Source organism: Heteronotia binoei, chromosome 2, assembly GCF_032191835.1.
Source record: "Heteronotia binoei isolate CCM8104 ecotype False Entrance Well chromosome 2, APGP_CSIRO_Hbin_v1, whole genome shotgun sequence".
NCBI lineage: Eukaryota > Metazoa > Chordata > Lepidosauria > Squamata > Gekkonidae > Heteronotia > Heteronotia binoei.
In genome coordinates this window covers 74843900-74858902 of record NC_083224.1, presented here as the reverse complement: position 1 = coordinate 74858902, position 15003 = coordinate 74843900, and the positions used below count along the sequence as shown (strand labels likewise).

The following is a 15003-nucleotide window of genomic DNA, read 5'->3' as shown; positions in this document are numbered from 1 at the left end:
GATCCCGTTCAATCCCTGACATTTCCACTTTTAAAAGGATCAGGTAGTATGTGATGTGAAAGATCTCTGCTTCAGATCCTGGAGAGCTGCTGCCAGCCTGAGTAGGCAATACTGACATTGATAGACCAAGGGTCTGATTCAGTATAAGGCAGCTTCATGTGTGTCCTTATGAATGGAATTGGCCTGATTTGGGCAGCAAAGCATGTCCATTGAAATTGCATGTGGATGGTTTTTCAAATATAAACCATCAGGTTCCTTCTGAATAATGGACTATTGTGTGAAGAGACTTCAGTCTGAAATGTGATAAGGCTTCCATTTTCCTTTGCCCAACATGACTATTCAGAGTTCCAGATTACAAGTATGTAACAATTATCAACCAGTGGCCACCACCCATTAGCCATCACTTCTAGAGTACTCCTGATTCAGTCACTGTATTATCATAAGGCTGGCAGATATCTTTCAGGCTCCCCAGCTGCATCTGGATCCCAATGCCAGCAGCAGCAGCTAGGGTGCTCTGGGGAGTGTGAATCAAGATAGTGGTTTTCCGGCTGCAGAGACTCCCATTGGAGAATTGCCTCTTGAGATTGGGCTGGAGGCTCCCACAGCAAGAAAAATAGTGTAGGATGTCATGAAGGAGATGTCCACTGAAGAACATGTAAATCCAAGGATTGCAGCAGCTGCTGAGGCTGCCCAGCAACATGGTGATGGTAAAACTCACATTGCTGGACTCTGAAAAGCAGAGGCAAAGTGAGGCAGTTAATTTTTTTCATATACATAACAATAAAAATGTGCATCAGGCTTGGAGGGGACATATACATCTATACTGTAGATGGATTTATATGCACTTGTGAGCCTGACCTGTTGTGGCTTCCTGAAACATGGATGTACACTGATGGTAATGATCATGTGTGTAACTTTCATTCTTTTCTTGCATAAAATATTTTCTATTTAGGCAGCTGTAAACTATGAATTATATTAGCCATTCTTAATCCTTATATTAATGGAACCTATCACTGAAATTTTTCTTTTCATACTTACATGTCAACGGTACTGCTAACTAAGAAGTCATTACCTTTAAGTCTGGCCACAGCTCTACTGTCCCATTTTTCCCCCCATCCTTTCCTCCACCATCCTCTGCAGTTTACTGTGTAAACACCTGCTGGATACTGCAGGTAGGAGAGGGAGTAGATGACCGGGGGAAACCACAGTTGCCTTCTGTCTGGATTCAGCTGCAGTTTGAAATGGAGATGTTCCATGTTGCAGCCTAGCAACTTCATGCCTAATTTGGTACCAGAATTATCCCAATAAAACTAGTTTATTTGCAATGTCTGTTTTATTTGAATCTAGTTTATCCTAGTTATCTGGATCATTTTGCATCCATGCAATACTCTGACTCTCTTCCACTGAATAAGAAGCTTTGCTTTGCTGAAGAAATGCTTGCTACCTCAGGGGAGGGGTCTTCAGTGAATGGAAGGAAGCTGGAGGATCTCACTCACTGAAAAAACATATATGAACACAGGGGTGGAATTCTAGCAGGAGCTCCTTTGCATATTAGGCCACACACCCTTGATGTAGCCAATCCTCCAAGAGCTTACAAGGCTTTTTTGTAAGCTCTTGGAGGATTGGCTGCATTAGGAGGGTGTGGTCTAATATGCAAAGGAGCTCCTGCTAGCATTCCACCCCTGTATGAACATATGAAGCTGACTTATACTAAATCAGACCCTTGGTCCATCAAAATCAGTATTTGTCTACTCAGTCTGGCAGCAGCTCTCTTTTCTCCAGAAGTACATAAGAACATAAGAGAAGCCATGTTGGATCAGGCCAATGGCCCATCCAGTCCAACACTCCATGCCATACAGCAGCAAAGAAAAAAGGTGCCATCAGGAACTCCATCAGAAGGGCCAAAACTCCAGAAGCCCTCCCACTGTTGTCCCCCAAGCACCAAGAATACAGAATATCACTGACACAGACAGTGTTCTGTCCATACCTTGTGGCTAATAGCCACTGATGGACCTCTGCTCCATATGTTTATCTAATCTCACCTTGAAGCCGTCTATACTTGTAGCTGCCACCACTTCCTGCAGCAACAAATTCCATGTGTTAATTACTCTTTGGATAAAGAAGTAGTTCCTGTGATCTGTTCTAAACCTACTGCTCATTAATTTCATTGAGTGCTAGGGTTGCCAATTCCCAGTTGGGAGCAGGGGACCCCCCCCCCTCAGTTTGGAGGCCATCCCCCCGTTTCAGGATCATCAGAAAGTGGCATGGGGGGAGGGACATGTCTGCTGGGCACTGCATTATACCCAATGGAGACCAATTCCCATAGAGTATAATAGAAAATTAAACTATTGATATCTAGGGCTCTGGGGGAACTGCTTTTTGAGATAGAGGCACCAAACTTTCAGCATAGCATCCGGTGACTCTCCTCAAAACACCCTCCCCAAATTTAAAAAATGTGGACCAGAGGGTCCAATTCTATGAGCCCCAAAAGAAGGTGCCCCTATCCTTCATTATTCCAAATGGAGGGAAAGGGTTTAAAAGGAATGGAGTTTCTTTGAATGTGATTGCCAGAACTCCCTTTGGAGTTCAGTTATAGTTGTCACACCCTTGGTCCTGGCTCCAACCCCAAAGTCTCCTGGCTCCACCCCACCCCCAAAGTCCCCAAATATTTCTTGAGTCAGACCTGGCAACCCTATTGAGTGCCCACGAGTTCTTGTCTTGTGAGAAAGGGAGACGAGTACTTCTTTCTCTGCCTTCTCCATTCCATGCTTAACATTGTAAACCACTATCATGTCACCCCTCGATCACAATTTCTCCAAGCCCTAACCTCTTTAACCTTTCTTCACAGGGATGGTGTTCCATCCCCTTAATCATTTTAGTTGCCCTTTTTCCTATGCTATAACATCTTTTTTGAGGTGTGGTGACCAGAACTGTTCACAGTATTCCAAATAAGGCTGCATGGTATTCCAAATAAGGCTGCATGGTACTCCAAATAAGGCTACATTTATACAGGGGCATTATGATACTGGCAGGTTTGTTTTCAATTCCCTTTCTGATAATCCCCAGCGCAGCATTTGACTTTTTTATTGCAGTCACACACTGGGTTGACATTCTCAGTGAGTTATCTATCATCGCTCCATGATCTCCCTCTTGCTTAATCTCCACCAGTTCAGACACTATCAATGTATAGTTATAGTTAGGATTTTTTTTGCTCCAATGTGCATTACTTTGCACTTGCCCATGTTGAACCTAATTTGCTATGACACCCACTCACCCAGCCTCAACAGATCCTTCTGGAGTGCCTCGCAATCCTCACTGGTTCTCTTCACCATGAACAACTTAGTGTCATCCAGAAACTTAGCCACTTCACTGCTTATTTCCAACTCCAAATCATTAATAAACAAGTTAAAAAGCACCAGACCTAGTACCAAGCCCTGCACTGCTTACCACCTTCCACTGTGAAAATTGCTCATTTATACTAGGGTTGCCAGGTCCTACTCAAGAAATATCTGGGGATGTTGAGGGTGGGGCCAGGAGCAAGGGTGTGACAAGTACAACTGAACTCTGGAGGGAATTCTGGCAATCACATTTAAAGGGACCTCACACCATTTAAATGCCTTTCCTCCATTTGGAAATAATGAAGGATAGAGACATCTTCTTTTGGGGCTCACTGAACTGGACGCCCTAGTCCAATCTTTTTGAAACATGGGGGAGGGATTGAGGAAAGGCACCAAATGCTATACTGAAAATTTGGTGCCTCTATCTCAAAAAACAGCCCCCCAGAGCCCCAGATATTCACAGATCAATTCTCCATTATACCCTATGGTAATCAGTCTCCATAGGGTATAATAGAGAAATGATCTGTGAGTATCTGGGGCTCTGGGGTGCTGTTTCCTGTTAATTAACCAGTCTTTAATTTAATTTAATTTGCAATTCATACCCTGCCCTATCCCGCAAAGTGGGCTCAGGGTGGCTTACCACACTTAAACATTACAATAACAATAAATAAAACATATCAAATTAAACACAATGAATTTAAGATATCTCATAAATATAATATACAGATTAAAATAAGAAGACCATAACTCCAACAATGGTACAGCCTGAGGCCATAGTTCAGCAGTTGGTACAACTTCAGCTAATTAACACCACTTAGCACAACTTCAGGTCATTGACACCACTTAAGGTTGTGACTCAGACCCTTGACCCAGCTAAAGCACATGGATAGTAAAGTGCTGCGGAAGGTTTCAGAGGATGCCTGGTAGATTAAAAGCTTGGCAGAAGAGCTCCATCTTACAGGCCCTGAAAAACTTAGATAAGTACCGCAGGACCCAGATCTCCAATGGGAGCTCATTCCACCAGGTAGGGACCCGGATTGAAAAGGCCCTGTCCCTTGTTGAGGCCAATCGGGCATCCTTAGGACCAGGGATCACAAGAAGATGTTGTGTGGATGATCTCAAAGCCCGGGGGGGTGGGGCTCGTATGGGGAGAGGTGATCCCAAAGATATGCAGGCCCCAGGTCATATAGGACCTTAAAGGTAAGGACCAGCATCTTGAAATGGATCCAGTACTCGATGGGGAGCCAATGCAGTTCGTGCAGCACCAGCTGCATTTGTGCCCATATAGGCCTCAATGCTAACAACCAGGCTGCTGTGTTCTGCACCCGCTGGAGTTTCTGGAGCAGAGTCAAGAGCAGCCCCATGTAGAGAGAGTTAAAATAGTCTAATCTAGAGGTGCATTGCATGAATCACTGTGGCTAAATCATGGGGTGCCAGATAGGGGGCCAGCTGCCGGGCCCACCTCAGATGGAAAAAGGTGGTCCTTGCAGTGGCAGCAACCTGGGCCTCCATAGATAAGGAGGCCCCCAGGACTACCCCCAAGCTCTATACCTCTATCGATGGCACTAATAGAGTACCATCGAAGGGTGGGAGCCTGATCCCACTCCCAGTCCCCCCCTCCCTGATCCAGACACAGGATTCCATCTTAGATGGATTTAACTTCAGCCGACTCTGATGCAACTAACCAGACATGGCTTGCAATGCCTCACCCAATTGATCTGGGGCAGAGTCCAGGCAGCCATCCATAAGCAGATGGAGCTGAGTGTCATCAGCGTGCTGGTGGCAACCTAGCCCATATCTCCAGTCCATCTGGGCAAGGGGGCACATATAGATGTTAAATAACATTGGGGAAAGGATTGCCCCCTGCAGCATGCCACATTCAAGTGGGTGTCACTGGGACAATTCCCCCCCTGAGAGCCACCCTCTGTCCCCAACCAATGAAGAAAGGAGGTTAGCCACTGTAAAGCTAATCCCTGGATCCCCGCATAAGCGAGGCGGTGGGCCAACACCTCATTGTTGACCGTATCAAATGCTGCTGAGAGGTCTAAAAGTATCAGTAGTGCCGATCCGCCACAATCCAGATGCCTTCGGAGATCATCCACCAAGGTGACCGACACTGTCTCTGCCCCATGGGCAGGGCGAAAGCCAGATTGGAAAGGGTCCAGGATGTCAGTTTTCTCTAAGAATGTCTGGAGCTGTGTTGCCACTGCCTTCTCCACTACCTTACCCAGGAACAGTAAATTTGATACTGGGCGGTAGTTAGTAAGGACTGTAGGGTCCAAAGATGGTCACAAAAAGACTTGTGCTCTTATCCCATGACTACTGAGTTTACTTAGGAGCAGGGCTTTTTTTGTAGCAGAAACTCCTTTGCATATAAGGCCACACACCCCTGATGTAGCCAAATCCTCCAAGAGCTTACAGTAGGCCCTGTAAACTCTTGGAGGATTGGCTACATCAGGGGTGTGTGGCCTAATATGCAAAGGAGTTTCTGCTACAAAAAAGCCCTGCTTAGGAGCCTTTGATGGGGAACTTTATCAAAAACTTTCTGGAAGTCATGTTAACACAACATCTGTTGAGTCACCCTTGACCACGTGTTTATTCACCCCCTTAACTGGTTAGTGAGACAAGATCTAACCTTATGGAATAAATGCTGGTTATTCCTCAATAGCTTTTTTTGTTCATCAATGTGCCTACTCATTCTATCTATAATAACAGATTCCACCAACATACCCAGTATCGATGTTAGACTGACTGGCCTGTAATTTCCTGAATATCCTCTGGAACCTTTTTTAAAAGATGGAGGTTACATTAGCTACCTTCCAATACTCAAGAATAGAGGCAGATTTCTATGATAGATTGCATATTTTTGTCAGTGTTGTTTTATTCAGTGTACAGTGTTGCTTTATTCATAATTTAGACTAAATTCAAGAGATAGCAGAGTATAGGGGAAATCCATAAGTGATGTCATGCCATTCTGGGAATTAGCAGAAACTCTATGGTTTTACTGATTCATAGAGCTGTGTGATGTCCCTTCTGGGTTTCCCCAGGAATTGATGTAATTACATTGCACCAATGGTGATTTTTAATTTATTTTTTCCTATCAAAGCCAACAGGAACTGAGGTTGGGAGATCTCTTATCCCCAGCAGGTAATTGGCAACCTTAAATGGAGTCTGGATAGGCCAGGGATCAGGGTCCTAGTCTAGGGCTGTTTTTTCCCCTTCCCAGTTATCCCTTGCTGTGCATAAATTGTGTGCATCCTAGTTCATGCTCCAGAATTCTCTGTCACACTTAAGGGTTCCATGGCAGATGCTCAGGAGTTCCCCATCAGAAAAATCAAAGTGCACAGTCTTCCCTGAGGACAGGACATCTAAAGAACAGCACCACTGCATTCCTGGATGACTTCATTAGTAATAATTTCTATGGTGAATTTCATTTGCAAAATACTTTAAAATGGTTATTCTTTTCTTACGACTTGGCAGCAGCTCACATCACAAAATGTATGTACATGCAGGGGACTAAAAGAGAGTGAATTGACCAAGGCCTCCCAAGGCAGCTTCTTCCATAAAGCTTGTAAGCTATAACTGTAAAACACTTGATGTGTGCACCTAAAATATAATGGATATAATCATTCCATATGCAGTGGGCAGCGGAAGCATGCAGAAACACACACACACTTCCCCTTTCTTCCATGTATATGTGCAGACAGAGCATGGGATAGTCCAGGGAATGGGAAAGTTGTACTTACCTCCTGAACGTCCATTCTGCCTTCCTCCTGTACTCAAGTCATTGTATTCAAGTCACTGTACTCAAGTCAAGTTAAGTGAGGGTAGATACTCATGAAATTTGACTGAACATAAGAGAAGGTCAAAGCAAGTTATAGTGGTTCATAAAAGAGAAGGTCATAAAAACTGCCCATAAGCCTAATGGGCAATGTACGCCTGTGCAAACAATAGGGATGGGAAATGGGCTCTGCTGAACACTAAGTCTTGCAGTCACATTAAGAAGGAATATTTCCACTGATATTGCAGGTAGCTGAGACTGGCTTTTAATCCTCCTAGAGGTACACATTTTTCAGCATGTAATGTGCAAAAATGGCCTTCAATATATTTCTACCTGAAGCAGAACTAGAACTTGAGTTTTCAATGTCTAACCCAGCGGTCTTGCCACTGTATCCCACTGTCTATCACACCTCTTCTGCTATTTGCTGGTGACTCCAATTGGGTTTCAACTTGAAGGGATTATGACTTTTTCAATGTATTGAAACATTTTTAAAATGCTCTCAAGATCAGTTGCTATTTGCAGGTCACAAAGCTATATAAAAAAATCTAAATAACAAATCCAAGAATAACTTGATTCAAGGTGCTGTTAAGAATTAAAGGGGAGAATTAATAATCTGAAAGCATCTTGTCCTGTAGCAAAATCATATTCCTTCATAATATTACTATGAACACAATGGATGTTATTTTAGCAACAATTTTCCTGTAGCTGTGATGAGATTTATGATTTTACTTTGAAGCCATAATTTAGGTATGTTTGGATCTTGCAACCACATTACAATAATGTGCAGTTAATTCTGAGGCAGTTAGCTATAGCCTGAAAACCACTTCTCCAAAAATCCCCTGTCATTTCCATTCTGCCTGGACGTAAACTAGATGGAGATACAGTGCCAGAGCAATGCAACCACTTCTGTAATATAATGCAGATTGGGAGAAAGGTCAGCCTAGGCATTGCTTTGTGCTATGATGGTATGAAAGATGCAGATATGTATTGAAAGAACTTTTTTTCCCTTGACTGATATGAATTAGTGTATGACAGATTTCTTTCTGCTAGATTTTGTATGCAAGGGAGGAACTGGTTTGTGATTGTATGTGAAAGACAGAGATCTCTGAAACATGTGTGTCTATGCATTTTCTGTTCTCTACAAAATGTTTTCTTGACCATGTGAATGTAGGAGTTCTCTTTGCTGGAGTGGATGTGAGAAGAAAAACTATACTAGTCCATTTGGGGCTACCTGGGTCATAAACCATTACATGAAAAACAGGATGCCCTTTTCCAGGTGACCTTTCATACTCAGTCACTCACCATCATTTGGTGCGTTCTTGTCCCACACTGACCACATCTGCACACTGAAGAAGGGTGCCCAGCAGGCAATGTAAGCCAGTACTATGACAAAGGTCATCTTCACGGTGCGGATCTTTGCACGTGAGATGGTGTGCACACTGCTTACCCGGGAGCCAGGATGGCACCTTGCTCCCTTCTGAACTGTGGCAGCATGGGAAATAGCAGCAGCACAAGGATGACAACTCTGAGTCTTTCCTCGAAGATTCTTGCAGATCTTGTGGCAGATGAGGCTGTAGCAAACCATCAGAATAGCCACAGGCAGCACAAAGACACATAAGGTGATCCATGTGATGTAGGCTTTGGCTCCCCAAGAGTATTTGAAATCTGCCCAACAGTCCAGCACACCAGAGCCTTGGCGTACCTCCTGCATTGAAAAAATGAAGATCTGTGGCAAGCTGAGCAAACAGCTGAGCAACCAAGTCATCCCAATCATCAGGTAAGCCTGGTAGCTGGACTGCTGTAGGGTGCGCAGTGGGTGACACACGGCCATGTATCGATCTAGAGTCATGGCAATGAGCATGTAGGTGGAGGCAAACATGCTCAGCACCTGCAGGTATTTGACAGCCCTGCAAAGAGGATCAGGCCCCTGGAAACGATAAGTCACCTCCCAAATCATTTGGGGAAGTACCTGGAAGAGTGCTACCCCAAGGTCAGTAAGGCCAAGGTGCAGAATGAAAAGATGCATACGGGTCATCTTCTTCCTCAGCCGGTACATGGCAAACAGCACCCCCAGGTTTCCCACCATGGTCACTACCAAGATAGCAGTCAAGACCCCAATCTCAACCTTTGCAAGCGCTTCATCCCGGGTGTGGAGGACAGTCTGGTTGGGATCTCCTTCCTCGGTGTTCACTAACAGAGAGCCCACTGCCAGGCTGTCATGGTAGGTGCTATTCTTCTCCATTGAGTGAGATTCAAATAAGTTTGGTGGTTTCCTCAAAGCAGGTATTGCAACAGGAGACTCTAGATGGCTGAGAAGCACCTTTCCTTTCTCAAAATTATTTCAAATTAATTTGTCAGAATACCTTTCTCAATGAATCTTCACATTCCAGTTGTTTCTCCATCATTTGGCTGCTCTTTCTTTAATTCTTCATCCACTTAACATTTGGCCCCATTATTTTTCTCTGTGCATCAGAATCAGACAACAGCAATAATTTAAAAACCCCTTTTCAATTTGCCATGCAAGGTGCAGCTCTTCTTATACATTAATACAATATCTCTTGGTCAGTTTCATCTCCTCTCTTTTGTATCAATTTTAACACCTTTTTCCCCATGGGGATTACCTCTAGGAACAATGTAAGCTCTCTTTCCCCTCCACACCCTGCCCGATTGCTGGCTCCTTACCCTCTCCAGATGAGCTTAAAATCCATCCATCTCTTCTGATCACCCCTGTAATTAATTTTGAAAGCTTCTTGCAAAAGTACCGTATAAACTTCTCCCACAAATGCAGTAGCTAGGCACAGATTTGGTCTTTTAAAAAGTAAATGGAAACAAAAATCAATCCAAAATCCATACAGCCAGATCTCTTTTCAGGAGGGTTGCAGTCACTAATCAGAATGCAGATGATTCCCCAGGCTGTGTGAACAGTGTCTGCCTGGGTTCTGGTTTTATAGACTGGGAGCTCTTCTCTCTGGTTGGCTCCTGCCGTCTTGTAACTCCCCTGTCTCCCCTGCTGCTGAGCTGGAATCTAAGAGGCTCCTGTTTATACAGAAACACAGACATGGGTGGGTGTCTTTTTTTTTTAGCAAAATAATATCTGAATAAAGCTAAAAGCAAACTTTGTGTCTATTTTCCCAGCTGAATATCTTTATCATTTTGTATCTAGATAGATTTTGAAAGCTTTACTAGTTTTGCTGTAAATGCTAAGATATTGCGTAAGAGCATGGAAAGATCAATCATCCTTTTTCTAAGACACCTTTTACATTTTCTGCCTTTAGTGATCTCATATTCAGAAACATTTTCAGTTCTGTATTCAAACTGGGTTCAGATTATGAATAGAATAGAAAGTTCTACAACATTTTATTAAGGAAATTGATCACCAAAATAAGAACCCACCTGTTTATTCTACCATTCCCTTATTCTTAGTATCAAAGGCTGACTAGTACTAGTCTTTTGCACAAGGTGTCAGTGGTGGATATATGTATACATAGTATTCACCCATCTGGATGGCTGCTGGTGGCGGGCATAACTCTTCAATTTCCACAGAATATGAAGTTAGGAGTATCAGAATTGGTATCCTCTGATGCTGTTTGCAATGGAAGATAAAGGCACCTGTGGCAGGCATAAGTCCTATGAAAATAAAGCAATGACTCTCAAAATTGGCCACCTGCTTCAGGATGCCATGGGCATTGCCATGGGCTTTTTGTGGTGGTACCTGCCAGTACTGAGTATTGGCATCTTTTAAGAGGGCTCTCTCAAGTCCTAATAGAGGAATTGGTGGAAATTAATGCAGCTTTGTTTATGAGTACAGGGACTTTTTTAAAACCAAAAAAGAACTGAGAATTGCAGCACCTATTGCCACTACAAGAGACGGCACTGCAAGCACAAGCAAGATTAGTAAGCATAAGCAAGATTTGGATGCTGTTACCATTAGGTGGATCTGTAACTGGTTGACAGATCACACCCAAAGAGTGCTTGTGAATGGTTCCTCATCCTCTTGGAGATGAGTGACAAGTGGAGTGCCTCAGGGATCTGTCCTAAGACCTGTTTTGTTCAACATCTTTATCAATGATTTGGATGAAGGAATAGAGGGAATGCTTATTAAATTTGCAGATGATACTAAATTGGGAGGGGTTGCAAACACAGAAGAAGACAGAAGCAGGATACAGGATGACCTTGACAGGCTGGAAAACTGGGCTAAAACCAATAAATGAATTTTAACAGGGATAAATGTAAAGTTCTGCATTTAGGTAAGAAAAATCCAATGCATGGTTATAGAATGGGGGAGACTTGTCTTAGCAGTAGTAGGTGCGAAAAGGATCTAGGGGTCTTCGTGGATCATACGCTGAACATGAGTCAACAGTGTGATGCAGTGGCTAAAAAGGCAAATGCAATTTTGGGTGGTATTAACAGAAGTATAGTGTCCAGATCACGTGATGTGATGGTATCACTTTACTCTGCTCTGGTAAGACCTCATCTGGAGTATTGTGTTCAGTTTTGAGCACCACAGTTTAAGAAGGATATAGACAAGCTGGAATGGGTCCAGAGGAGGGCGACGAAGATGGTGAGGGGTCTGGAGACCAAGTCCTGTGAGGAAAGGTTGAAGGAGCTGGGGATGTTTAGCTGGGGATGTTTAGAGGAGGCGGCTGAGAGGTGATATGATCACCATCTTCAAGTACTTGAAGGGCTGTCATATAGAGAATGGTGTGGAATTGTTTCCTGTGGCCCCAGAAGGTAGGACCAGAACCAATGGGTTGAAATTAAATCAAAAGAGTTTTCAGCTCAACATTAGGAAGAACTTCCTGATCGTTAGAGTGATTCCTCAGTGGAACAGGCTTTCTTGGGAGGTGGTGGGCTCTCCTTCCTTGGAGGTTTTAAAACAGAGGCTAGATGGCCATTTGACAGCAATGAAGATCCTGTGAATTTAGGGGGAGGTATTTGTGAGTTTCCTGCATTGTGCAGGGGGTTGGACTAGATGACCCTAGAGGTCCCTTCCAACTCTATGATTCTATGATTCTAGTAATAAAGGTGAACGTCACCCAACCTCAGGCAGTTTCTGGAGCAATTTGTTATGAATGCTCCATGAAAAATTGTTTTGCAAAAGCAGGCAGGCTGCAGGAAAACAATGCAAAGTTAGAAAAGGGCAGGCACATGTTATTTCTAGATTGTATGTCCAGGAGCCAGGGTTGCCAACCTCCAGATAGGGGCTGGAGAGCTCTGGGAATTACAATTGATCTCCATGGGGAAGATGGCAACCCTAATTTCTGGACCGCAAAACTCTATCAACAGTATTCTGAGGACAGTGATCATTCTAATGCATGCTGAAGCACAGTTTCAGTAACAGGCCTACCAGTTTCTTTTGAATTGGACAGTGGAGCAGAAGCAGACATCATCCCAGCTGCAGCAGCCAAAACTCTGAAGAGTCAAATGCTCCATATTCAGACTCAGGTTACTATGGTTGGTTTTAGAGGTGCCCACATCAAACCAAGAAGGGCAATTCTGGCACATTTCACAGTAGCCCCTTAAAACGTTGAGTTGACCTTCTATGAAATTGGAAATGATGGCTTTCAGTTACTTGGAAGAGATGCATGCACAGCTCTAGATTTAACCATAAAGTCACCTGGCATGATGACATCACTTTGGGTTGCAATTTCAATGCAATTGCTGAGCAGTTGGGTTAGAACGGATAAAAGGAAGTACTTCTTCACCCAAAGGGTGATTAACATGCGGAATTCACTGCCACAGGAGGTGGTGACGGCTACAAGCATAGCCACCTTCAAGAGGGGGTTAGATAAAAATATGGAGCAGAGGTCCATCAGTGGCTATTAGCCACAGTGTGTGTGTGTGTGTGTGTGTATAAATTTTTGGCCACTGTGTGATACAGAGTGTTGGACTGGATGGGCCATTGGCCGGATCCAACATGGCTTCTCTTATGTTCTTAAGTGATGTCATTGTGCTGGAGATGCTGATCACCACCACCCTTTTGTTGGGCATTTTCTTCCACCACCAAGCTGAGTGGCAGCAGGCCACAGGGACTGGGGGAAGGAGATGCCCCACCCCCTGAAGATAATGGTAAGCCTACTGCCTAGGGTTCCCAACTCTGGCTTGGAAAATTCCTGGAGATCTGGGGGTGGGGCCTGGAGAGGGAGGAATTTGGGGAGGGAGCTCAGCAGAGATGGGATATTACACAGTCTACCTTCTGAAGCTGCCATTTTCTCTGGGCGAACTGATCTCTGTAGTCTGGAAATCAGTTGCAATTCTGAGAGAACTCCAGTACCACCTTGAGGACGGTAATCCTACTACCATCTGTGCTGTGGGCACCTAAGAGCAGGGATCTGAGTGAGTAACCTTTTCCTCACTTGCAAGCAAAAGGGCACCTCACAACATGCTTACAGCTCAATGTATCCCATGTGTGATGCATGCAAGGTCTAAAAAGATTTAAGAGCACGGTGTTAAATAGGACAAAACAGGAGTCAATTGCACCTTTAAGACCAACTTAGTTTTATTCAGAACGTAAGCTTTCATGTGCATGCACACTTCTTCAGATGAAGAATGAGGTACATTAAGCAGAGCCACATATAGCTGGTAGGGTTTGGAATGCCAAAGTTAAATATGGTTCTAGGGGAAAACCCAAAAGAAAAACCCCCACGATCATAAATGCTCACTGGAAAAAAGCCCACATTGAAAGAAGAACACATGGGAAAAGCCCATACTGAAAGAAGCCCACATAGAAAGAAGCCCACATAGAATAGGGTTGCCAAGTCCAATTCAAGAAATATCTGGGGACTTTGGGGGTGGAGCCAGGAGACTTTGGGGGTGGAGCCAAGAGCAAGGTTGTGACAAGCATAACTGAACTCCAAAGGGAGTTCTGGCCATCACATCTAAAGGGACCACTCTCCTTTCAATTGCCTTCCCTCCATAGGAAATAATGAAGGATAGGGGCACCTTCTTTTGGGGCTAATAGAATTGGATCCCCTGGTCCAATCCTTTTGAAACTTGGAGGGTATTTTGGGGAGAGGCACTGGATGCTATGCTGCAGAATTGGTGCATCTATCTCAAACAACAGCCTCCCAAGAGCCCCAGATACCCGTGGATCAATTCTCCTTGCAGATACTTGCCAGAGTCAGCCCTGCTTAGCTTCTTAGATCTATGAGGCCTTAACTACTTCTGCTATTTAATAATAATAATAATAATAATAATAAAATTTTATTTATACCCCGCCCTCCCCACCGAGGCAGGCTCAGGGCGGCTTACAAGGTATGGCAAAAGCCATGTTGAACAATAAAACAGTTATAGAATTCAATACAATTTACAATTTACCATTAAATTTTTACATAATCTAAAACAGTCTAAAATCAGTCTAAATTCGGCCCCGCAAAGGCCGCGCCGCAAAGTGGCTGCGCGCCACGGGGCCGCCTTTTGCCTCCCTGGAAGGAGGGGAGGCTGCCTTTGAGCTTCCCTCCATCCGGGAGTGGCAGTGGGGCGGAGAGTCGGGGCTCTTTGTAGCCTCGGCCCCGCCCTCCCAACTCAGTTGCGTTGCCGCTCTCGGCCAGGGCGGATGTTTCCTGGCTCCTGGGGCCGAGAGCGGAGGCGGGCCGCGTCGGGCTGGCCGGCTCTGCGGCAGCGACGGCGCGGTCGGGCCGGTGAGCTCCTGGAGGAGCGGACTGCGGGGCGTGCGGCCTAGCGGCTTTTGCCGCGGTCGGAGTCGGGCCGCGTCGGGCCAGCGTCGGTCTGGCCGGCTCTGCGGCGGCCGTGACGGTCGGGCCGGCGCGCTCCCGCGGGAGCAGACCGCGCGGCTTCCGGTTTGTAGGCCGGGGGCCTCTGGGTGGGCGTGCCTGAGCCGAGCTGCGGCCGGCTTGCAGGGGGGTTAGGCGAGGTTTTGCCCGC

The 15003-nt window shown here is 44.9% G+C and overlaps 1 protein-coding gene across 1 annotated transcript; it reads right to left on the bottom strand.

Moving 5' to 3' along the window:
- Positions 1 to 292: 292 nt before the first annotated feature.
- Positions 293 to 9384, bottom strand: AVPR1B (arginine vasopressin receptor 1B). Its single transcript, XM_060233259.1, has 2 exons — positions 8422 to 9384; positions 293 to 729 (listed from the first exon to the last, which is right to left on the bottom strand). Exons 1-2 carry the CDS (start codon positions 9359 to 9361, stop codon positions 407 to 409), a joined length of 1263 nt encoding a protein of 420 aa, XP_060089242.1. The 5' UTR covers positions 9362 to 9384; the 3' UTR covers positions 293 to 406.
- Between the last annotated feature and the right edge of the window lie 5619 nt (positions 9385 to 15003).

Coding starts and splice junctions, on each gene's coding strand:
- AVPR1B (XM_060233259.1), bottom strand. CDS start 9,361: ATGGAGAAGAATAGCACCTACCATGACAGCCTGGCAGTGGGCTCTCTG. Junction 730..8,421: donor CAAGAACGCACCAAATGATG/GTGAGTGACTGA, acceptor TCTGCTTTTCAG/AGTCCAGCAATGTGAGTTTT.